This window comes from Vulpes lagopus, chromosome 2 (genome assembly GCF_018345385.1).
Source record: "Vulpes lagopus strain Blue_001 chromosome 2, ASM1834538v1, whole genome shotgun sequence".
NCBI classification, from domain to species: Eukaryota; Metazoa; Chordata; class Mammalia; order Carnivora; family Canidae; genus Vulpes; species Vulpes lagopus.
This window is the reverse complement of record NC_054825.1, coordinates 106,808,698-106,835,576: the sequence shown is the minus strand read 5'-3', so window position 1 is coordinate 106,835,576 and position 26,879 is coordinate 106,808,698. Positions and strand designations below refer to the sequence as shown.

Sequence of the window (26,879 nt, the reverse complement as noted above, 5' to 3'; positions counted from 1 at the left end):
ATTTACAATCTCTCCAATGCGCGCGAGGTTCCTCAGCTAAGTCCTGACTTGGGGTAAGAGCTCCCAGATGCCCCCAAGGCTAGTTTAGAAGACCGTCTCCAAGTCACCATGGCACCCCAGCAGAATTCCACCCTGGCACGCGGCACGCAGGTGCAATTCTCTAACACGCCCAGGTCCCAGCAGAATAAGAAGCCCTTACTGCTCACTACTGCCTTCCCAGTCCCAGCACGGGCAGGCCTTACAGAAACAGCTGACGAGAGACAGTTCCATAAACTAGGACCACACTAGGACTCCATTTCTGGGCCATTACGCTGTACGAAGAATCTTACAGTTAAACAATGAACTAGGGTAAGTTGTCAAAAATTCTAATATAAAGACCACTGAGGATTTAGGAGAAACAAATTTAATCCAATACTAGATGAAAAAAATCAGGTTAAAGAAATGTTGCCCCCCTCCCTCACTGGCTCTCTATCTCTCTTGCTCTCTCTCTCTCTCATGCACGCACACACAAGGATGGCCAACCCCCATGGGTCTCACCATCAGCATTTTGTGCAGGTCCTCCTCAAAGGCATCGATGTTGCAGTCGGTCTTCTGCAGGTCGGCCAGCACCTCGTGCAGCATGAACTGGTAGTACTGCTTCATCAGAAGGCCGCCCTTTAGCACCTCTTTACACTCCCTCACCAGCTGCAGGAGATGGGCACAAGCTCTGTCACTGCACACACCCTCACCACATCATCTGGCAGTTTCACACACCTTCCTCTTAATCCTCAAAACCTCTGAAAGTCCTCAAGTATTTTCCAATTCTTTATCAGTTCAGTTTATATAAATACCTTAGGAGTCTTGTTTAAGAACAGAATAGTGAAAATAAAAGTAGCTAACATTATAGCAGCAATACACATACACACAGAAAACATCATCCAGGCAAATACTGATTTGTGAAAATATATTCCCCTATAAATACATTTACATAGAAAATAAATCCCATGGAGAAAGATCTATTTCTCTACTAGTTTGCGTTATATAAGACAAGGGATAGGAGAGAAAAATCTTCTAATGAAACTGATGATTTCTGTCCAAAAACACAATACTGATTCACATAAACTTACATGCCACAGAGCATGACAATCTTTGAAATGATTTAGCATAGCAACTACAGTGATTTGTGGTCTTTACCATCAAAAGCCTTTAATCATCACAAAAATCATCCTGAGATCAATCTGATGACGAGATGGAAGTCCAGGGAAAACAAATGTAAACAAAAAGCTGAGCACCACCGCCAGGTGCAGGCCCCGCAGGTGATGCTGGGGAGGAGAAGGGTTGACACGGGATGACTGACCTTAAAGTCCTTTCATCACAATACTTATCAGATACTATCACAGTATTATTTAAAACAATGGGGATTGGGCAGGCTGGGTGGCTCAGCGGTTTAGCACCTGCCTACAGCCCAGGGCCTGGTCCTGGAGTCCCAGAATCGATTCCCACTCCCTGAATGGAGCCTGCTTCTCCCTCTGTCTGTGTTTCTGCTTCTCTCTCTCTCTCTCTCTCTCTCTCTCTCTCTCCCTGTGTCTCTCATGAATAAATAAACAAAATCTTAAAAAAAAAAGGGGGGGGGGGATCCCTGGGTGGCGCAGCGGTTTAGCGCCTGCCTTTGGCCCAGGGCACGATCCCGGAGACCCAGGATCAAATCCCACATCGGGCTCCCGGTGCACGGAGCCTGCTTCTCCCTCTGCCTATGTCTCTGCCTCTCTCTCTCTCTCTCTCTCTCTCTCTGTTACTATCATAAATAAATAAAAATTTTTTAAAAAGGGGGGGGGTTAAATAAATTATGATGTACCTATATAGCAGAGCACTACTGTGGCCATTTAAAATCTTATTTTTGAAAAATATTTAAGGGTAAAAACCATACGCATATTTTTTCTTTTACTTGTATGTGTAGGAAAAACAGATGGATAAAAATATACTAAGAGAGTTACAGTGGTTACCTCTGAGTGGAAGCATAATAGGAAAAGTTTTCATTTTTATCTGTATCATTTTCTTTACTCTTCAAATATTCTAGAATAAATATAGATTGCTCTTATAAACATAATTTCCCCTTTAAAGTATTCTAAAAATAATTACCCATGATAAGAGAGCCATGGCTGGAGTCAAATCTATTAAAAGCTGTTCTGTTCAGATGCAAATTTCTCTGGCAAAGAGGTCACTTAGGTGCTTATAACTGAATCTCTGAATGGTTTTAGCCAAAATATGTTTTATTTTGATTGTAGTAATGCCACATTTGTCTAAGTATTGTTTCTATTTTTAAAAATATTTTAACAAAACGTATTGTTTCATCCTCACAATAGCTCCATTAACAAAAAGTAAAAAGTAAACTCTGCCTTCTCTTACTACGTTATATTCCTGAAGTATTCATTTTGTGAGAAGAGAAGTCAGTATTTTACCTAAACTTCCTAAATTACCACCGCAATAAGGTGGACAAGTGGAAAGCATGGCCACAGTGGATGGCAGGACAATAACCAGGAGCAAGGTGGGTGAGCAGCAAAGCGAGCTCTCTGGTCAGTACTGGGCAGAAACTGAAGTGAGCACAGTGGGGTCCATGAGTCACCCCCCTCCCAGCTAAACCCACAAATTCAAGTCTTATTCTGTGCCTATCCTACGGCCTGCGCTTGTCCCCAGGTGCCATTGGTTACACCGAGCCAATGAGCTCTTGGCCCTTCCATCCCAAGAGGACGGCCACACACGGTCAACAAAAACATACCTTTTTCTTTCTTTCTTTTTTTCAAAATCTGACATATTTATTTTGCATAATGGATGTCAATATGGTAATATCATAATGTACCAATACAAACAATCTCTGGCATTGACTGTGCTAGATACAACTGCTTCCAGCCATTCCGGTTACCTCTGGAGTATCAAACTCCCTGGAGAATCCCATCCAAGAAAGCAGAAGCTGTCATTACTATTTAAACCACGCAACTGCCTAAGCAAGCAAAAAGTCCAAACATCTCCCCACTGCATACTCAAAAGACATTTATCTATTTCCATGTAACTTAAATAGAACCAAAAAAGAATAAATTTAAGGAACTTAAAGTATTTCTAATGAGTGAATTTTATGTTTCCAATCTCCAAAGACTGATATTAATAGACTATGTCATTTCATAGTACTTTTACATCTTTTTGGAATGAGGAAGTAATGGCGAAAAGGCAGAACCACAATCCTATCTTTGAGGGCTACATGCAAAGAACATTTTAAATTACCCTAAAAAGAGTAGCTTAAAAACAGTTACACTCATTTTTCATTATTTGCAACAATTAAAATCCTCAATCCAAAATAAAAACAAGCCTGTAGAATAGTAGCATTTAGTAATTGCTAAATATTTTTAAACGGTCACTGAAACAGACCTGCTTAATACTTAAGAGAGATGGTTCTCCAGCAGGCCTCTGCTCCAGTCTTAACTTCAGACACTCATGTATCACATTCAGAAGGACTCGACAGAGCACCAGGAAGGCAGGTTCGAAGGAGGGTAAGTCCATGGACTTTAGCTCGTCCCACGACACAGTGCTGCCCTTCTGCTCCGAGGAAGGTGGTGTCCTGGATAACTGCACATAATCGGAACCCCACATGGGGTCTGGAAATTCGGAAAACTATAACAAGAATTCAACAAAGGTTAAAAGAGCATACAAAACAATGTCCCGAGGTTGTGGTTATAAACTATTATTCGCTACAGTTTACTGGTAATATACAAAATCACAATTTTATAGGTACAATAATCTTTAGACTAATTCAACATTTTCAACATACAACCTAGAAGTTCTAAAAGTAATAGAAAATCATAACAAGAACATTATAATTTTTTATCAAAAAAAGCATAGTAGAAAAAGAATCATGTTCATCATTTGCATCATATATTTTATCATCATATTTTAAATGATTAGAACACTTTATTTTTAAAGTTATATATAGTATTATCCACAACTGTCTCCAGACTGAGAAAATCAGAAATTATTGAAATTTGAGGAAAGGTTATAAAACCAGGGAGCCATTTACATAAACATAAAAACCAATTCTTCTGTCCGTTGCTCTCTTGAGCTACACCAAAAGATGCTGAAATAAAAATATTCATAAAATTGACCTGGATGGTCCCACTCAAATGTTATTCAACATTCCTGGGAATCTCAGTGTTGCTAACCCTTTCTCAAATTCCTTATGCTTTTCTTCATAAAGTAGGGAATTTAGAGCTTTCCCCCCACTATCCTTAAACCTTGGCAACATCATCCTGACTAATCATATTCAAAGACCTTCCCCTCTCCCTTTACTGAGAAAATGAGGCCAACAAAATTCAAAAATCTCAAATTCTCATCAATTAATTTTTTTTCAAAGAGTTATCCATTCCAGAGAGAGAAAGAGAAAGAGAGCAAGAAAGAGAAAGAGGGAGAGCACGCATGCAAGCAGGGGAGGGACAAGCAGACTCCATGCGGAGCATGGAGTCCGACAAAGGGCTGGATCTCAGCACCCTGAGATCTGAGATCATGACCCGAGCCAAAACCAAGAGTCAGATGCTTAACAAACTGAGCCATCCAGGTACCCCTCAAGTTCTCTTCAATTTAAAACATCACCAATTATAGCTATTCTGCATCCATGTCATTCATATCTATGTTCCCTGTCATTTAGTGAACTCTTAATTGGTCTCCTCTGCTCACATCCTTTCATGCTCAACACATATTTCTGCATTTAAATTAATACATACTTCAGTTTCCCATAACACAAGAATTTTTAAAATAGCACACCATTTTTAACATGTGATCAATGTGGTTAAGGTTAAAACATGTCTGTTTAAAAGCTTTAGGCAATATAAATGCATGTTTTCCTCTGGTATAGAGAACGATCTCAGATCAAAGGTTTACTTAAAACTCTATAAAACTCAGCAAACATTCTCTGATAAAATTCTAAAGAATTCTTCTGGCATTCTCTAGAGTTCCAGACCGTTCATCCATGCACTATGGGCTCACTGGGAAAGGAACAATCCTTTCTGGTCCACACTGCAAGACAACACTGCCTGGGAGACCCAACAGCCAGACCTACACAGCTGCTGAGGAAACGTATTCCTGCTGGTGGTGCGCAGTGGGTCAGTCCCTGTCCAATGAGGACCAGGTGTTAAAAACCTTAGCACTGAAGAGGAAACAGCAGTTTTAACTGAAGAAACTAAGGTGACGCATCAGAACAGCTGATGCTCATTTAATATAGGAAATAAGAGAGAACCATAAAACACTCCACATCAATATCACATTGAAGTCCTCTGGAAAAAATCTAACAAACCAAGATTTCTAAAACAAATTCAATATAGCCCATGAAAATAAAATTAATGTGGTAAAAATAATAACTTAGACATTAACAGAAATTATCACTACAACAAAGAGCAAAAGAAAAAGAAATGGAAGTTTTGGGCGAAAAATAGACACGTGGAAGTCGGATCTGGGAGCTTAATGTGCAAGTAACAGGAGTATGGAAAGAACAGGAGAGGGAGGAGAGGAGAGGTTTTAACAGTCAAGATTCCACGAATATGTGAAGAAAGAACCCTCTTTAGACAAGGAAGAACTCAAAGTACAATTCATTTACCCTCACTAAAAATTACATGAGGAAACACAGTAGGGTCTCGTCAAATGAAAATTTAATCAGAATAAAGATCCCAAGATAAAAATATCCAAGAAGTGAGAAGCCAAGAAATTAGCTGAACTTATACAGGCAAATACAACTCCATGACGATAACCAGGTTAGAGACTATAATCAAGTTCTAGAGAGGAGTTTTGAATTTCTTTTTTTTTTAAAGCATACTATGAGAAAAAAAAAAAAAAAAACCTGGAGCTTAAATTCCCAATTATTTCAATAAAACATAAGAGGGCAGCCCTGGTGGCCCAGTGTTTTAGTGCCGCCTTCAGCCCAGAGTGTGATCCTGGGGGCCCGGGATCGAGTCCCACATCGGGCTCCCTGCATAGAGCCTGCTTCTCCCTCTGCCTGTGTCTCTGCCTGTCTCTCTCTCTCTCTCTCTCTCTCTCTGTGTCTCTCATGAATAAATAAATTAAAATCTTTAAAAAAAAACACACACAAGAAGAGAAGAAGGGGCAATAAAGTGCAAGAATGGCATTTTTTCTATTACTTCATGTTTATTATTCCTTCTAGTGAGAAATACAGGATTAACTATGCTATAAAATCTGTGATCAACCCAGGAAAACCAGGCCGACTCAACAGTACAGAGACATCAATAAAAATGCAGTGTAATTACAATCATAACCCCACTGGCATTTTGAGTGGGCTAATAAATTCACTCAATAAAATTCATGTGGAAGAAAGTAATATGCAAAAGTCAAAACAGCCCAGAAATTTTTTAAAAGAATAAATGGGAAGAATTGCCCTACATGATGGCAAACCTTAATAATAAACCTACTTTATTTAAAATAGAAAATCAGCAGAGACATGTATTGAATTATCTATAATAAATACATTTAAAAAGTATGCAGTAGTTGAAGAAGCTGGAAGATGGATAACCCAATGTTAAAGAAAATTGAAAAATGATTACATCTTACCTCCCCCTATAATTATAGTCATAATTTTTTTAATTATGTGGCTATTTTAGAAGTTCTTGCCTAATAGGAGAAGCTAGAGTATGTATTAACATAAATACAAAAATATGTTTTAAATATATATATATGGAAAGACTCCAAATGTTAATAGAGGTTTAATAACCTAAACACAGAGCTATACATTAGGTTAAGCCACATAAAACTGTCATTTTCATCAGGCAAAAATGACCAAATATTGGCAATTTAGTACAGGTCAACATAACGGGAATTCTGGAAAGACAAAGGTGGCAGCAGGATTTTGATTCCTCTTAGTTCCCCCATAAGAATGAGGACAACAAAGTCAAAACTCCTTGAGACATATACCAAGTAAAATTAGGTGACCCGACATCTCTGCGAACTCCAAAGGAGAGATGGGGGAAGTGAACTGACCCAGGCCCTGCAGTATTCACACATGTGCAAGGGAAACACAGGGGATTCCTAGGCTGTCTGATGGGCCCCAAGGGGCAAATTCCACCACCACTAACAACTATTCAATAGAATGCTCAGTGTTTCTATTTGAGGACTTGAGTGAATCAGAAAGCGACTTGGACACAATAGTCACGAGTGAGGTCAAGAGGCTGTGACAGGTGTGAAGGGGCTGAAGTTGTTTAGGCTTCCCAAACTCTTAAAACTCTGAGCTAAAATCCCCTACCAGGACAAACCTGCTAGACTGAAATTCAACCGACCAATAAAGTAGAGGAGAGATAAAGAACAAGAAGGTCTAGAAGTGGGAAGGGAACAGAGTCAGGAGATCTCAAAAAAAGAGACATTTTTTGGCAATTCAGAAGAAGGAGTTCAAAGCTACAAACTCTCATCTTCTGAACTCTCCTTAAAGTTCATGAAAACAATTATGTTTTAAAATGAGCAACAAAAGGACTGCGCTAGAATCCAATACAGGGTTTTAAGTAGAGAAATAAGGAGCAGAATAACCCTAGAGACAATGAAAGCATGCCAGAAAGACATGACCACTAAAGACAGGACTGCAGCCCAATTTTCAAAAAAAAAAGTTAAATTAAGAAAATCATAGAAAATATAAAAGAACAACATAAATTAGAAAGCCTCACAAACAATGTGATAGTACTCAAAAGATAATTTTTTTAATGGAAAATAATTTTAGAGGCAGTTGGTTAGCTCAGTCCATTAAGCATCTGGCTCTCAGTTTCAGCTCAGGTCATGATTCCAGGTTTGTGAGATTGAGCCCCTAGGAGTGCTCCCGTTTAGCAGTGAGTCTGCTTCTCTCCCTTCTCCCTTGCCCCCCACCCCCCGCTCCTGTTTTCTCTCTCTAAAATAAATACATAAATCTTAAAAAAAAAAAAAAAAGGAAAATCATTTTTTTAAAACATAAAACAGACTATTAGGAACATGAGCACAAATAAACAGAAGAGATAATGGCCTCAAAAAGATATGAGGTAAAAATAAAGAAAATTTTATAAATCAAAAGGAAAGAAGGGATTTGAAATAAAGTGACAGAAAGGCAAAGTAGATCCAAAACAGATATAGTAGCAGTTCCCAGAGAAGAAAATCAAATCAATGAAACAGAAAAAAGTTAAAACGTTAAGAAATTCACTTGAAATTAAAAAAAAAAAAAAACAAGCAGATAAAAAGCAAACAAACCTGAAATCATATACTAAAAGGGCACCACGTATTCAAAAAATATCAATGTGGAAAAACCAACACTAAGTAAACTAGTGGAGTTGAAAGAAAAAGAAAAAAAATCAATTCTTTGGGCATTCAGGTTCTAAGTAAATAAATTAAATGAACAAAGGTTCTTATGGATTAAAACAAAAAATTATATTACCATGACACTTTGCAACCTCAGTGCTGCATGCCAAAAGACAATGAATGATATATATTAAATTTATTCAAGAAAAGAATACACCAAAGATTTTATGGCCAAATAGACTTGCAAGAGTCAATGTTGCAAACTGTTAGGAAAATCCAAGAACTCAGAAAACGCTGGTCTTAGGAGCCCTTACAGAGGACTCTACTCCGGAACAAAATGACTCAGGAGGCTGTTACAAAATAAAAAAATGAGCCTTAAAAACAAGTAAAAACTACATATGTAAACCTAAAAATTTCTATATCTATAGAGACATATGCACATACTCCTGTAGGCTAAAAGGAGGTGAGAACATAAGGGAGAAAGTTGGGCCCATTAGGGCCATATCTCAGATAGACCACAACTATCAAACCCTAGGAGGAAGGGGAGAGCACGTGCAATGTCACAGCATTTCACTGGAAGAAGAAAATAACTTCACATGAAAACCTGGGTAAAAGGAAAGGAAAATTCTAATATCCTCATGGTTGAGAACCAACAAATAACAACCAAAAAAATTTGGGGCCAGGGAGAGCAATAAGGGGATTAATATTAATAGGAGTATGACCTTAAGGGGTAAAAATAAACTTGTCATATATTAAAAGTAAACTGCATACACAGCTTATATTAAAACATGGAAGAATACAATTTTTTTTAAAGATTTTATTTATGTATTCATGAGAGACACAGAGAGAGAGAGAGAGAGGCAGAGACACAGGCAGAGGGAGAAGCAGGCTCCACGTCAAGAGCCTAACGTGGGACCCGATCCCGAGTCTCCAGGATCACGCCCTGGGCTGAAGGTGGTGCTAAACTGCTAAGGCCGGGGCTAAACTGGGGCTAAACCGCTAAGGCCAGTGGCGCTAAACCACCAGGGCTGCCTGGAAGAATACAATTTTTTAAAAAGCTTCTCTTGATCAAGGAAACCAGATTCCCTTGAAAGTGTATTATTCCATAGATTTTTCTCTTAAAACCAAGTATTTTTAAAAAAAAAATAAAAAAAATAAAAAAAATAAAACCAAGTATTTTACATAATTCTTGAAAATTAAGTTTAAGAAGCAACACCAAAAAATAAAAAATAAGAGACCCATGAATGGAGAAGTAGAATGTGGCTGGTCCACACAATGGAGTATTATGCAGCAGACAAGAATGTAGCACTGACGGCCGCTAAGCATGGATGAACGTTGAAAACATCATGCCGAGTGAAAGAAGCCAGTCACAAAAGACCACAGATAGGATTCCATTTATAGGAGATGTCCAGACCAGGCAAATATAGAGACAGAAAGCAGGTAAGTGGCTGCTCAGGGCTGAGGTGATGAGCAGAAATACCATGGAGGTGGAAGGGGACAAGGCTTCTTTTAGGAATGCAGAGTATGTTCTAAAAGTAGACGGTGGTGGTTATACAACTCTCAATATAATAAGAACCACTGAACTGAACAGTTCAAAATGGTGAGTTTCATGGTATGTGAACTGTTACAATAAAGCTGTTATTTTAAATATACAACCCAAAAAAGAAAAGAATCTAATTATATGTCTAGTTAGTGGCATAATCATGAGAAGGATTATTCAAGTGTCTTGAAAACACAGTAATATGATAGTATATCCCTAAGGATGGGGGGAAAAACTTAAACTGTTTTTCAGTAATCATACTGCTGATGGTATTATTCTGAGACTGCTGTGTATGTATTTTGGAATATAGTCAGTGTATCCTAATATTCTGCTACTCTGATATTCTAATGTCATCATTTCTGTTATCACTGTAAATTGAGATTTTCAGTGTAGAAGTCAAAAGAGAGTACATAAAAAATTTAAAATCCTGGGCAGCCCGGGTAGCTCAGCGGTTTAGTGCCACCTTCAGCCAGGGTGTGATCCTGGAGACCAAGGATCGAGTCCCACGTCGGGCTCCTTGCATGGAGCCTGTTTCTCCCTCTAACTGTGTCTCTGCTTCTTTTTCTGTGTGTCTCTCATGAATATATAAAATCTTTAAAAAAAAATTTAAATCCTGATTTTGAATTGTTAGTATGAAATTGTGAGGTATTTTTGTATATTTGTGTGTGTTCTGTCTACTAAAGAGAACTAAAACAATGATGGACCATTTCAATAAACAATGCCAATACTGTAGTCCTGAAATACCATTTCCCAATAAAAGGAACAGGGATTCCCTGAAGATAAATCAGATTCCCAATCTGAAGCAGAAGTACGATATGAGCTTAAAATAGATTCTTATATCAGCTATCAAAGAAGCTATTAAACAATACTTACAATGGCTGTGATAAAAGGACTTTAGCCAACTTGAATATGTTCCCATTGTCCAAAAATGGGATAATGTGAACATCAATTATTACAATTTCTTAATTGGATTACAATAATGATTTTGATGGGTTGAAACATATCAAACAGGTTTAAATTCATGAGGTCAAAATCACATTAATAAAAAAAAAAGACACTAACTAGTTTATTTAACTAAATAAAAAAGGAAAGACTCAAGCATATTCACTCCACCATTTCTGTTCAACTATTCCACTCAGTGACCAAATAATGACTGAGGAAAGTTTTTCTTTGCAGTGATATCTACTTAATGCAGCTGATAATTAAGTTAATAAATTAAGAAGAAAAAAGAATTAGAATATCACTTTTCAATCCTTAACAAAGTAAGGGATCTAGGTAATGATCATTAACTGCTAATGTTTCAAAAAGAGTCATATATTGTATGTGTCCCCATAACACCATCAATCAACCAATCAAAAAATCCTGAATCTAATCAAGCCACTAATTCTTATAGCCAGTTTACACAAAACACAGAGAAAAAGGAAATTCGTGAAAGGACAACTGTAGATACAATCACCAAAATTCAGACTGTAGAAGACTCTCTATGGGATGAAAGGCTCAGGTTCTTCAATAAATATATGGCAAAAAGAAAAAAAAAGAGAGGGAGCAACAGATTTAAAAAGACTTAAGAAATATAATGAACTGGGAACACCTGGGTGGCTTAGTCAGTTGAATGTCCAACTCATGATTTCGGCTCAGTCATGATCTCAGGTTGTGGGATCAAGCCCTGCATTAGGCTCTGTGCTGAGCATGGAGTCTGCTTGAGATTCCCTTTCCCTCTGTCTCTGCCCCTCCCCACCACTCACTCACTCTCTAATAAATAAAATCTTTGAAAAATATATATATAATTAATTGTTACCTTGTGTGATTATTTGAAAATCAACTTAAATTCTACAATATGTTTTAAAGAAAACCAAGATAACTATGATACAATCAAAAGATGAACACGAATTTGATCTGTGATGGCTATGGGAGTTAATACTATGTTTAAGGTCTGATGATTGTACTGTGGTGTATTTCCAGAACAAGCCTTGTCCTTCAGAGAAACATACTGAGCTATTTAAGGATTAAATATGACATCTGAGGTTTTCTTCAAAGTGATAGAGGAAGGTGTCAAGTACTTATAGGTACTAGCCATGAGCTGATAATCAGTGTGCAGGGATACAGATTCAAAGGGATTCATAGTATTATTCTCTCTACTTTTGCATGGGTTTAGTATTTTCCCTAACAAAAAATTTTGAACCATGTAAAAAATGAGGGAAAAAATACAGAAAGCTTTATAATCTCTGACTATACACAAAAGGTGATCAAAACTAAAATAAAAATTCTAAATTTCTACCTAGTGAAAAATGTCATAAACAAGTTAAAGATGGTCTATAGCCATAATAAAAAATGAATATCCATAAAATAAAGATAGCTCCAACAGATCAAAATTGTAACAAAAAACTCAATAGAAAATGAACAAAATGAATCAAAGAAAATTCCAAGACATGTATGTGCCCATAAACATGACAACATGCTCAATGTCACTAAAAATGAAGAGAATTAAAGATAAAAAGAAAATTATATAGTTTTTACTGATCATGGTTACAAAAATAAGGACAAATGGGCTTTCTCCTATACTGTCAGGTAAAGTACACAATAGTATAGCCATTTTGAAGAGCAACTATTCAATATCTATCAAAGATTAAACTGTGCATACCCCATGACCCCATAATTCCATTTCAATTAACCATTCTTACAAGAACAATGGAATAAGTTCATTTATTGCTACACTGCTTATAAAAGTAAAAAAATTAAGTGTCCATTAAGAGTGAAATGGTTATTAATCATCAGGGGAACGCAAATCAAAACCATAGTAAGATGGGCGCCTGGGTGGCACAGTCAGTTGAGCATCTGACTCTTGGTTTCTGCTCAGGTCATGATGTCATCATGGTTGTGAGATCGGGCCCCATGTCTGGCTCTGGGCTCAGCGCAGAGTCTGCTTGAGAAACTCCCCCTCTCACTCTGCCCATTCAGTTCATGTGGATGCACACTCTCTCTCTCTCTCAAATAAATAAATAAATAAATAAATAAATAAATAAATAAATAAATAAATAAATACATCTTTTAAAAAACCACACACACAAACACAATAAGATATCACCTCACAGTGAATGGCTATTATCAAACAGTTAAGATACATGTGCTGGTAAAGATGTGGAGAAAAGGGAATGCTTGTGCACTGTTGTTGGGAATGTAAGTTGATGCAGCCACTAAGGGAAACAATACAGATGTTCCTCAAAGATTAAACACAGACCTATCGTATGATCTAGCAATTCCACTTCTGTGTATTTATCTAAAGAAAACAAAAACACTAAGCAAAAAGAAATCTGAACCCACTGTGTGCAATAGCCAAGATATGGAAACAACCTAAGTGTCTACCAATGGGTGAATGGATAAGGAAAGTGTGAAATTTTATATATACATATATATATAAAATATATATATAAAAATATATATACTATATATATACACACACACACACCAAGTCACTTGACCAACCCACTTTTATTTATATATATAAATATATAAATATAAATATATATATAAATAAAAGTATCCTGCCATTTGTGATGAGGATGGATCTTGAGGACATTTTGCTAAGTGAAATAAATCATACAGAGAAAGACAAACACCATATGATCCTACTTCTAGGTGGAATCTAAAAACAAAATAAAACAAAACTGAGCTCAGAGATACAGAGAACAGATTGATGGTTGCCAGAGGTAGATGGTGGGATTTAAATAAAAGAGTAAAATGATTTGTTCCTATGATGGAATACCAACCATGTAGTAGTTAATTGCAACTGAGGTAGAGTTACATATACCAATATGGACAAATCTGAAGGAGAGGGGGAACAAGTCTTATCAATCATAGAATAAATATAGCATTATCACTTTTAAAAAAGAGAGCGCTTTTGGATGTTATATGGAAGTTCTGAATCACTGTGCTATATACCTGAAACTAACATTACACTGCATGTTAACTAACTAGAATTTAAATAAAAACTTTTAAAAATTACTGTATCACATAACAAAAATATATATTTATATAAGCACAAAAAACTCTAGAAGATGCAAACCAAAGCATTACTACTCTGAGCAGGGGTACAAGATAAGCAGCAACTTTGCTTCTTTATATACACATTAAACAAAAGAAAGTACATTGTTTTATAAAATAAAGGAACAGGTCAAAGTATAGTTGATCCCTGAATGGCACGAGTTTGAACTGCATGGGTCCTTTAACGTGGATTGTTTTCGATAAATACAGTACAGTACTGTAAATGAATGTATCTTCTCTTTTGATTTTAATAAATTTCCTCTTGCTTACCTATTGTAAAAATACAACATATAGCCCAGGTAACACACAAAATACATGTTAACCAACTGTTAAGGTTATCAGTAAAACTTCCAGTCAACAGGAGGCACTTACTAGTTTTGGAGAAGTGAAAAGTTTTATGTGTTTTTTTCAACCGTACAGGGGATCAGCATGCCTAACCCCCATGTTGTTCCAGGATCAAATGTAGTCTTTATGTTACCCTTCAAAAGTTTCTATGCTTCTACACCAGGGGTCAAAGCAGAAACTGAGATGCCTACAGGGCTAGGTGGATGATATCAACAGGGGTGCTAGGGAAGGGTGACAGTAGAGAATAGGAAACGATAGGCACTATGGTTAACTGGAGCCTGCCAGATGCTACTGTGTGGGAATGTAAGCCCAGTGTTGACAGACCTCCTCCTAGCACTTTAAGGACAAATTCCAGATTTTCACGTGAAATCTTATTTTCAAATGCTACCCACTAAGCCAAAAACTACTTCAAGTACTAGGTGGGACAAAGTAGAACTTCAAAAGGCAGTATACTGTAATGGTTAAGAGCACAACTTTACACCCTGTTCTGGGTCACATCCTGGCTCTGCCCTACAGGTTTATATAGGATCTGAACCAAGTCACTTGACCAACCCACTTCCATATAGCAAGTATTCAGTTAATGCTAGCTACTAGTCTTGTTGCTACTGTTGTGTTGTCTTCATGGGATGCAGTTCTCCACTGTGAGCTGATGAATTCTGTCCTCTGATCTTCTCCATCTTACATCAGATTTGTCTCCATTGGCTCACTGTGGTCAAAAATAACATAGAACAACTGCCTATTTCCCCTCAAGTATGCATGCTTCTTTTAGAAAACAGAAAACCTATAGGCAAATGAGCAAGGATATGCTTATTAGCTTGCCACTTAATTAAAAAGTCTGTGCAACTTTACTAATGAAATCAGACAAGTAATGACTGAAGCAAATAAAACAATTAACTACTATAATTGTGTTAATGAACATTGATCTGGAAGGCAGGGCTAAGCGAGTACTATTGTCTACATAGTGTTTCCAATGGAGCTCACTCAGAATTGCACTGGTGCTGGTCTTTGCTACACAGGCAGCTTGTTGGAGGTTTGTTAATGCCAGCACTCATATCCTACCTCAAGAGATTCTGATTCGCCCTATATCCCAAAAAGGCACAGGTCCCTGAATTTTCTGAAACTCCCTGGGTAGTGCTGATGTGCAGCCAGGTTTGGATACCATTAGCACAGTTGAAAGTGTAGCATCCCAGAATCCTAGGTTTAATCCCTCCAACAATCTATAGCTCCTACGATCTGGGGTAAGTCATTTACTCTCCTTATTTGTAAAATACAGAATTAACACCACCACTTCACTCATTTGTTGTGCCTGGTATACGGTAAGACTTGATAAATAGTAGCTGTTGTTACCATATTCCCTAGTTTCTAAAAGCTTTGTCCACTCTGAATATATAAGGCAACCTCTTCAGGGTTTCTTGTGCATACAGAAAAAATTAGCATAATTATTCCTGGATCATCAAACAAACAATATTTTATTGGCCACTAAACTTATAATAATTACATTATCATTTGTAATTCGAAAGAAAGTAATTCATAAAATAATCAAAAGTCTTCCTTAGGATTTGAGGTAATATGCACGGTAACATGCAGTGAGGCAACTAGATCTTTTTATATACTACACTAAATAAATATTTTATCTTTCTTTTCTTCTGAAAGTGTATAAATTTCATAAGGTAAAGCAAAAAGGAAGAAGCATAAAATAACCATATCATAATCTGTGGCTCAAATATTTATGGATATTTAACATTTTAAATGCACAAAACCCAAAGGACTATACAACATAAAGAGTGAACTCTATGTAAACTTAAAAAAAAAATCAGCTAGGACACTGTGGAATCTCAGGACGGAATGCAGACTGAGATGAAGTAACTCTAAGTATATTACAAACATATGATATTATGTCACTGAGGAGAGTGAAGGAAAGAGGTGCTGACCTAACTAACTCTGGAAAATTCTGTGGGGACTCTCTAAGACCAAAGACAAAAGTAATTGTACTGAAATGTCGTACTCTAGTTCACAAATTTATCTTCAGAGGGGTCCTAGTTAGCAGTTCTGAAACTACTTTACATGTATACTCCGGCTGTACCAATATGTGAATGAATGTAGTAATGGGAGCCAGGTTTCTCACCGCAAGAGAAGAAATTACAAATAAGCAGAGGAGGAAGGCTAGGATGGTAATGCTAGATTAGGCCAGAGACATCAGTGTGAAATCAGGTTTAATTTTCACAGACAGGTAAGCAAGGAGACAGATGATCAATTAGTCAACTGATCAACTGTCAAGCTGTGCATACACACACATGGGATGAAGGACATACCTCTATTTTCTAACTCTATGACTGAGTGGGCCTGGAAGCAATGATACCCAACAGTAACATCCAGTGCCCAGATCTTCATCTCTAAATACCATACTCCCATTAAAGGAACCGGAGCTCCTCAGGGAAATGGCTGATTTCAGGACTGCAACAGGAAAAATAGAGGATGATGTCACAAATAAGAAACTGCTCAAAAGCAACACCATACACAAAAAGATGCAAGCATGTCAAAAGGACACAGAAGGAAAGAGATCCAGTGACGAAGCAGGAACAATGTGAGCAACAAAGTAAGGAGCAATACTACTAGATTATAACCCAAAGAAAAAATAAGTATTTATGACTTTCCAGTGAGGTAAGTAAATGGGAGAGAAGAGGTAAATCTTTCATACAGAATAATTCTAAATAATTCATGTAGCTATTCCCTTCCTCTGGAGTAGAGAAACACTGGCCTCCCCTTGAATGTGGGTTGCATTTAGTGACTCACTTCAAAGAACTAAGCATGGGCAGGAAAACTGCTAACTCATGGAGGAACCTGGCAGACACCACTTTCAACGCGTGACCCAGGTTAACACCACCAGGGACAATATGATGCCATAGGGCATTGCAACTCTGTGGCATTCCTGCACAAGCCCAGGCCCTCAGTCTAATCTTGAGAAGACACCAGACCTATCCAAATTCCAGGACACTCTACAAGCCATCCAGACCATGACAACCAAGGGAAGACTAAGCAACTACCACATATCAGAGGAGACCGAGAAGACATGACTAAGTGCAAAGTGGTGTCCTTGACTGGGTCCTGGAACAGAAAGAGGACATTAGCGCAAAAACAGAAATCCAGTAACGTCCACAGTTTAGGTAACAGTATTTTATACCAATGTTAATATATTAACTTTGACAAATACAGCAGAGTTAAGTAAGAAGCTGGATAAAGAATGTATGAAAACTCTGTACTATCTTTGCAAGTTTTCCATAAATCTAGAATTATCTCAAGATTACAGGTTTTTAAATTTAAATATTTTGAAATATAATAAAATTTTAGAGAAAAATTGCTTTATAAAGCATGTTTATAAGCCAAAGGGAATTAAATATAAGACCATGTTATTATAAGCACTAATTACAAGTAACTTAGTTATAAAGAATAAAAATACAAAGACATAGACAAGAAAACTCAAACGTCCTGAGTATTTTTCCTCCTTCCTACAAGTCCTTCAACTATATTCATTACTATTATCACATAACCTAAAAAAAAAGCGCAAAAAAAGATGTGTATTGAGTACAATCTGTGGTGCCAGCTGGTCAAGACTCTTCTATCAAGAATGAAAATAAAATTGTCCTTAAACCAAAAGGCTATACACTGCTTAAAATGTATGCCCTTCAAATGTAGGAGTATTTGGCAGAGATTAAAAGGTTAAACACATTTTAAAAATAAAAACAGAATAGTCTAGCCCATACTGACTGTTAGCTTCAAAAGAAAAAAAAAAAAAGTTTAACAAAACCTCTAAAAAATTAATAGTTTATATTTGGCTTCTATAGCATTTTACCATTTATACAAACACATTTCAGGCCTCACAACAACCCTGTGAGGTAGGTAGAAAAGTATATAGTCATTTTACAGATGTGATAACTTAGGGTCAGAAAGATTAAATCATTTACAAAGTCATGTGGTGAGAAAGACCCACACCAAGGAATGGAATCCAGTTACTTGATTTCAAAACTGTGGCTCTTTCTCCAACATACTCAAAGACTGAAACAAACCCAGAAGGAAAGTCTACATGTGTTCATACACATACAAGTACACACCTCCCCTTCTAGAAGTTATGTCCCTGAAATGGTAAAAAAAAAATAAGTCTAACTTTCCCACTGAGTTAATTGTAGTGTTGGAGCCTCATCTTGTATTCATTTAGATTGAATTTCTACTTCAGCTCTCAGTTACTCTTTTGTTATATGACAAACATGACATTTTATAAAACAAAAAGCAACAGGGGCGTCTGTACCTCATTTCTATACAAAAAATTCTACAAGTCTTTAATTCACATACTTTTTTAAAATAAATTTTTATTTATTTATGATAGTCACGGAGAGAGAGAGAGAGAGAGAGAGAGAGAGAGGCAGAGACACAGGCAGAGGGAGAAGCAGGCTCCATGCACGGGGAGTCTGATGTGGGATTCGATCCCAGGTCTTCAGGATCGTGCCTTGGGCCAAAGGCAGGCGCCAAACTGCTGCGCCACCCAGGGATCCCCTAATTCACATACTTTATGAGCTCTGAATCTATATCTTTTCTTTTCTATAATAAGGATAACCTGTTTACTTAAATCACAACTGGTCAAAACAAAGGAATACAACTTTGACGGGAATTCAAAACGATGGACTACCTACTACCATCTATTTTCAACTTGACTTTTTTTTTTTTCAACTTGACTTCTAATAGAAAATGTAGCGCACTCATTTCCAATCTTTTTCTTGTTCCAACACATTTCAGGCATGCAAAGCTCTACCATTAGTAGCAATGGTTCATTGTCACAGAGGGTCCCCAGGGGAGAGGCAGACAATTTGGGAGAGGGAGTTTAAAGCAGTTGTAAGAAGCCCCCATATACCTCCCAGGGCCCTTACTCTCATGAGAGTCACTGAATCAGAGATGGGGTAATACTGCCAGAGCTGTTTCGTTCATATTACTTCAAAAATAGTGCTTCACAATAAAAATCAATCATTGTCCCTGTCTTGTCCACATGTGTCCTCATTGCAACTGAACCACTCCAGCCAAAAGTCTAGATCAAAGTCAGTCATTCACCATCTGAAGTATATGGCAAATCCTCAATCTGTGTCTAGTTTTGTTCTACTGATTTTGAAATCTGCACTATAATAAAATTGTATGAAATTGTTATGGACTAAAAGGGGAAAAAAGAGTCATTTGCTCTAAAAAAAAAAAAAAGCACATAAAAAATCATTCGGAGTTAAAATACTGTTCAAAGAAGACTCATAAAAAAAAAAAAACAAAGAAGACTCATATATAAACTCACTATTAAGACTTGTAATTCAAATAATACTCAAAGTCAACTAACTTCCTATAGCTACAAAGTACAGACTCCTTTTGCAAACATCTTGCTATATTATGTGAACCCCTTCTCCTAGGGGTTCACGGTCTAGTTCATGAAAAATAAAAATCTTATAAACTCAGATTCTCTTCCAATGTTATCCATTATATATATATAAAAAAAAAATGCCTTCTGTTTTATCACCTTTCACTCCAAAGCAAGCCAGATTGTGTAGTAAACTGAAGTTTAAAACATAAAAATGAAAGGTGCACAAATATGTATGTAGATAGCTACTAAAATTTAGAATTGCGACATAGAACAGGACAAAGGATCTCAAAGATGTGGGTGCTTTTGCTTTTAGCCAGATGAACATGCAAACTCACCACAAAAGAAAAACTGTTCTTCTTCCTCTGAAGAACAGTATCCAACAGTGTGCCCTCTCTAGTTTTACCACCCTTCACAGTCAAGAATTTCTGAGACATCAAGCTATCAAAATAAAATGTGTACTGTTTTCAAGCTGCTTTTTCTAGGAGGCATACTCCTCTCACAAAAATCTTCACATATTGAGGCATGGATTTGATAATTAAGGCTTCCCTTAACCTTCTATCATTTATACTAATCACAAACTTTGCTAAATATGTAAACTCTTTTTTCCTTTGATCATTCTTATAATTCTCTACAACTCACATCTCTTTAAAATACAGTGGCCAAATAGCCTCTTGGCCTGTGGCTAAGATCATGCATAGTATCTGTTCTTATCAGTTTAAAATACAGTGGCCAAAACTGGACATGCTACTCAAAAATAAGCTAGTACAAAGAATAGAGAAAGAACGAGATCCATGACCTCGGATGCCATATTCATTTAAAAATATTTCAGCATCATGTTGACTTTTTTACTGACTCATATTCAGTCTGTGGTCACCCATGATTGTGGCTTTCTTCCCTCTTTATTTATACCTACCCTGTCCTTCTCCATCCTATATTTATATGGCTGGATATTTTTTTTCCCTCCACACACCACCTTACACTTAATTCACTAAATTCATACAGTTTTCAAAGATCCATTTCCCCATTTATTACAGTGCTTTATAGAAATGTTTAAGTCTGCAAGTTACAGTAACTATCACTTACATCTTAAAAATATCAAGACTATGAAAGTACATAATAATCAACACAACACACTGTAATAATGGAACTGAGGACAAAACCATACTAATGCCGACCAGAAACCTACCTCCACTGGATGGTCACTCTTTACCAGTGCTATACGTGCCCTTTGCAAGGAACCGTCCATCAACTTGTGAAGTCTTAAAATTAACTTTCTTAACCCCATTTGCTTCAGGGCTTTGTCTACAAATGGCCTATAAATGGAAGTCAGACAATGTCTACTAAAGCCTGCCTCTGTGCTGCAGTCTGGTGCTCCCCAGCCAAAAGAATCATCCTCAGACTCAAGCCTCTCAAGCTTCTTCAGTACACAATCCTGTGAATGGATGCTGAAATTGGTGTCAATGGGCTGTGTGGGCTCTGGTGCCCTGGGACCTGAGAGTTGTTCTTCTTCACTCTCATCCGTACTACTTTCCAGCTCTTTCAAGTCCCCTTCTGTGTCATCACCCTCATCTTCTGGCTCATTGCCTTTGGACGATCGAGGAGAAGGGATTTCAAACACTGGCCAGCCAATGTCTGATAAATTCTTGATGCCCAAAACAGTGCCCATAATCCTTAACTTCTGATTTAAGTCCTTTGTGATGTTTAACCACAAACAGAGTGCCTGCACCCTGTCCTGGAAGTCTTTTGCAGCATATTTTTCATAATCCTTTTGAAGAGCCTGCAATGATGGATAAAGTGCTTCCATGTACTCCAGCAGCTCCATTATCCGCTTTACCTGCTCAAATGACACCCTCTGGCGTTGGAGATGCTCATGATATGTTGAGTAACCCACAAGTTTTGTTCCAGGAGGGGCTCTGCACTGCCCTTCTACTGAAGTACCATTAAAACTAGCTCCATTTCTAACAAAGGCAAAGCTCCCATAATTAACTTTGAAAGTAAGGATTTCATTAATAATATCAGGGATGGCTTGACGGGCTGTATATAAAAAGAGGTCCTGGTCATTAATGGTCCGTCCTGCGTGCCAGGCTTGTAGCTCTAACCAGATCAGTTCATTAGATCGGTTAAACCAAAAAGCAGATGTATTTTCCTGTCCTCTTTGCTCCCTGTCCTTCTTCTTTGAGACTGAGGTAAGCTTTAGCAGAAGTCGTAAAGTCTCAAAAAACTTTAAGCGATCTGCTGGACAGTCAGTCCTAGAAGTCTGGCGTGCAGTTCTGGGTATAGGCATGGGCACAGATACCGGAAGCTTAGCATTGCTGCAGCCAAGACTGAGGTAAGGCTTATTAAGATCCACATCTGGAATTGATTTTTTGGGCAAAGACCCACCCACTGAGTCCAACATGAACGAGCACTGCACATTTTTCTTATGATCACGCTCTGTTGTCCTAAGAGCAGCTCGGATCTTCTTCTCCTGCTTATAGCTATATTCTTCCACATTCTCCATGGTTTTTCCAGTGTCTTTGTGTGGAGGCTGGTTTGGTGCATTCATTTTTTCTAGTAAAAAGAAATAAACAGAACACTGGGTTAGCTCTAAAACATGAAGCTACTCAGTATCTTCACTAAAACTGATTCACATTTACTTATTCTTCAGGCTATTACTGAAGAAAAAAATCATAACCATAGGCTGAAAATTAAAAGATTCAAGATACATACAACATTTCTCTCTAAATTTCTAAAAAGATGTTATCCACTTCCCCACTTTATTATACTTGCTCTGCTCTCTACTATTCTCCACTACAATCTAAAACAAGTTGTTTCTCTACATTAAAGTTGCAGTTACCCAGTGAGCAAAATTGCCACAAGTTACCACCCCCGACATAAGAAGGGAAAAACATTACAGATCTGAGAAACGTGGTTTAGAAAACAAATCCCATCCCTGCCTCTGCCCTGAACTAAATGTACTAACTCAGAGCAGACCACGGAAGTTTCCTGGGTCACTTCTCTCATTTGTAAAATGAAGTAGATTGAGCAAAAACTCTTTAAGGCACTCTCAGATTATTCTCATTTAAAAAAATGAAAGAGGTAATAGGCAAAAATGTTTATTTATTCTATTCTTTGTTTTCTTCTTTCTCACAAATGAACAATAATATTTTAAATTTAGCATTAAGAAAACTGAAGACATAGAGACTAATTCAGTATCATTTGCCTGAACTGGCATATAAAATCATTCAAAATTAATGCAAAGAAAGCAAACATCACACTTTCTTGTCAAACAATTGTAGAAGGTTCTATTAATTTAATTCCCAAGCTTTCAAATGAACACACACACCCCTTCCTTCCTGTTTGGCATTTCGGCCAATATCAATGACCTCTGCCTTACTGAAATCCCTTCATCCTGTTACTTTCTAGATACAACAGTTTGGGTTCTTTTCTGCTTCCCAAGTCACACCTTTTCAAATTCCCTCCTTGGAACTTGGCTCACTCCAGAAAATGCTGTTTCTTAGAGTTCTGCTCTTTGATCTATTCTGCCTTACTCTCTCCCTCCCTGGGTAATCTCTGCTTCTACTTCATATACAGATAATGCCCAAACCTAAAACACCATCCCAGTCTCCCCTCCACACCCAAGATATACTTCATGTCACTGACTCTAGGACACATGTTCTGGATTTTAAGAACTCTGAAATTAAAATAGATTTTAAAATTGATATGAATAAGCTTTAAGAATATATTCACTAGTAGGTTTCATTTATATTTTCTTTTATACACACATACATAAGTAACAAGTAGTTCTTTAAAATCTGTATCTAAATATCAAGAAGTATAAAAGGGTTCTTTTAGTAAATAAAAAATTAAAATTCTAAGTATAAAAAAACAATTGTAAGCATTTTTCTTCTTAAAACATAGTATGCCTTAGATCTGGTGAAATAGGGCATATTTATATGGGCTACAAACTGATATATCCAAAATTAATTCACTAAAGAAATCCTGTTGTGTTTTTTTTTTTAAGATTTTATTTATTTATTCATGAGAGACAGAAAGAGAGAGTAAGAGAGAGAGAGAGAGAGAGAGAGAGAGGCAGAGACACAGGCAGAGGAAGAAGCAGGCTCCATGCAGGGAGCCTGACATGGACTTGATCCTGGGTCTCCAGGATCAGGCCCTGAGCTGAAGATGGCACTAAACTGCTGAGCCACCCGAGCTGCCCAGAAATCCTGTTTAAAACCAATTTACCTTCTAATCAATTAAAAAAATTTTTTTTAGATTTTATTTATTTATTAGAGAAAGCGACAGAGAGAGTGCGAGTAGAGGGCAGAGGGAGATGGAGCAGCAGGCTCCCCACTGAGCAAGGAACCAAATGCCAGGACTTGATCCTTGAACTGTGGGATCATGATCTGAGCCAAAGACAGACACGTAATCAACTGAGCCACCCAGATACATTCCCCCCGTTTTAAAGATTTTTACTTGAGAGGGTTAATCAGTTTAAATTAAAATAGTTTTAAAAGAAGAATTTTTAGGTCCGTCAGTTAAGTATCTTATTCTTGATTTCTGCTCAGGTCATGATCTCAGGGTCATGAGACTGAGCCCCACATTGGGGTCTGCTCTGAGCATAGAACTTGCTTAGGGTTCTCTCTCTCCCTCTCCCTCCTCTGCCTCTGCCCTTCCCCTGTTTACACAGGCAGGAGTGCACACTAGTTCTAGCTCGCTCACTCTCAAAAAAAAAAAAAAAAAAAAAAAAGAAATTAAAACAAATATTCCTAAGAGGAATTCCTAAGTCCAACTTGACTTATATTTATTTCCTTTATGGTCCATCAAAAAAGATTTTATCTATAGGGATTTTTGCTATATTTTAATATAAAAACTATTACTTTTTAATTACCAATATTTTTTAAATGATGGAATTTTTATCCTTAGTTTTAATCTATCTTACTTCTAAAGGTCTTAAAACCTTTTATGCAGTCCATTCAAGAAATTTCTTCACAATTCTGCTTCTAGCTACAAATGCCTATCATTATTCATTTATAAAAAAAATGAATTTTTTTCATTTTGGCCTTTGTCTCCTCTTTGATGTTTTCTTTAACTATGTTCTTTTTTTTTTTCTGTAACTGTATTCTTTATACTTTTACTGACTTAGCACATACCTACCATTTATTCATCTCTACTTGGTAAAACAATGGTTATTTGAAAGCAAAGCTAACAAGTGCTTCCAAATTTAACTCCACTATATTTTATTTTTCAAGATACGAATTTATACTATACTTTGTCCTATGAAACACATAATGACATACATGGTATCACTGTTTAAGACTAGAGGTAAAAATAATGAGTTTAGTTTTAATACACTAAATTTGAGGAGCCTATAGGAAGTCATATTGGCGATGTCCATAGGTACATAATGTGGATCTTGAGTTTAGGAGAGAAATCCAAAGATACAGACTTGGAAGTCATCAGTGTATACATATGTTATTTAATACTAGGAGAGTACATAAGAATATCCAAGAAACATGTACAGAAGAGAGGCAATGCAGACCTAGAAGAGAATGTTGTCTTGGTTTTGAATCAAAGAAATCAAATATTTATGTAACAAAAAATGATGCTTTTAGCTTAGGATTTAGGATCCTAACAAAATTTTATAAAATGATATAGGATAACATTATTGATAATGGCCAGAGAATGTCTGCATACAGTTTATAATTTGAAAACAATAATGAACAGTGAAAATGTAATACTTTACTTACATAACTCATAAATGTTCTTCTAATCCATGATTTAAAGATTCTAAGGAAAACAAAAGTGTTAACTGAGAGTGGCTTGGATGGTTTTTCATTATTCCAGAAGACTGGGCTATAAATATTATGCCCAAATCTATGCTATATTTTCTAGGAAGCTAATATTCAAAGCATGAAAAAAATATTGAGATAAAACTTCTCAGCCTTGATCTTTATTTCAGTAATTAAAAACACTTAAGGGACCCCTGGGTGGCTCAGTGGTTGAGCATCTGCCTTTGGTTCAGGTCATGATCCTGGGGTTCTGGGATTGAGTCCCACATTTAGGTTCCCCACAGGGAGCCTGCTTCTCCCTCTGCCTGTGTCTTTGCCTCTCTCTCTCTGGGTCTCTCATGAATAAGTAAAATCTTTTTTTTTTTTTTTTTTTTTTTTTTTTTTAAATTTTTTTTTTTTTTTTTTTTTTTTTATTTATGATAGTCAGAGAGAGAGAGAGAGAGAGGCAGAGACACAGGCAGAGGGAGAAGCAGGCTCCATGCACCGGGAGCCCGATGTGGGATTCGATCCCGGGTCTCCAAGATCGCGCCCTGGGCCAAAGGCAAGCGCCAAACCGCTGCGCCACCCAGGGATCCCTGAATAAGTAAAATCTTAAAAAAAAAAAAAAAAAAAAAAAAAAAATGCCACAGTCCCACTTTCCTGTATAAGAAGAATCCAATTTTAGTAGCCTAAAAAACTAATTTTTGCAGATTATGTACACACCTTAGGCCTACCTCATAGCAAACAAAATGGTGTGTTATACTATTTTTTTTAAATTTTGTACATACATAAAGCAATGGCTTATTTGGATGTACAATGTGCATAAAGACAAGCAAATTGGGAAAGGCACAAGATGGAACATAAAGAACTTTTTTTTTTTTTTTTTCAAAACAAAAAACCAAGTTGGTTTTGGAAAAAAAAAAAAAACATAATTGGAAACTGATACATCATGCTTTAAAATGATATTAATTTAAACTTAAGATAGACTTAAATCCTAGTCTAGCTACTATAAAAAACTCTATCAGTTGCTATACTTTTCAAATGATAGATTTGTGATGGACAGAGGAAACACAAGAGTATTTCCTAGCAATCAGTGATCAGACAATCCTCTATGAAACTCTAAGAGACCTGTCAGTTAAGGGAGATGGAGAAGTACTAGGATGTTGGGGATGAAAATAAACCTATAAGCTGAGACACAGTTATTATTCTCAAGCACTTTATATTCTGTCTTTACCCAATCTGACATGAGTATAAAACTTCTAATAATAACTTGAAAGCCCATTAAGTTTATCTAGTTTTCTTTGAATATTAAATCCCTCTGTAATTAATAAAAAGTCAAATACAAACAGCTTCTGAAAATAATAAATCAAAAGTATACAGAATATATTACATGAGTTCTCATTATAGTATTTTAAAACTAGTTCATCATAACTTAAGCAAGATTAATGGAACATCTGATCTCCTGAATGGCTATAAATTAAATGGTGTGATTTGGTTAGTGCAGTTTCACCAATCTTCCAGAGTAGTTACTTTTTCC

General features: G+C 36.8%; 1 protein-coding gene and 1 non-coding gene across 5 annotated transcripts in view; one reads left to right on the top strand and one right to left on the bottom strand.

Annotated features, from left to right (window-relative positions):
- Positions 1 to 26,879, bottom strand: part of MAP3K4 (mitogen-activated protein kinase kinase kinase 4) — a 110,871-nt gene that overhangs the window by 38,310 nt on the left and 45,682 nt on the right. For all 4 annotated transcript variants that reach the window (XM_041742799.1, XM_041742801.1, XM_041742800.1 and 1 more), the window contains exons 3-5: positions 20,779 to 22,142; positions 3,400 to 3,642; positions 538 to 684 (exon numbers count right to left, since the gene is read on the bottom strand). In XM_041742799.1, coding sequence (XP_041598733.1) covers positions 538 to 684; positions 3,400 to 3,642; positions 20,779 to 22,142 — 1,754 coding nt within the window. The remainder of the gene's footprint in view (positions 1 to 537; positions 685 to 3,399; positions 3,643 to 20,778; positions 22,143 to 26,879) is intronic.
- LOC121486033 lies at positions 20,256 to 20,438 on the top strand. The gene has a single exon (XR_005986511.1). It is a non-coding gene; the product is annotated as a U2 spliceosomal RNA (small nuclear RNA).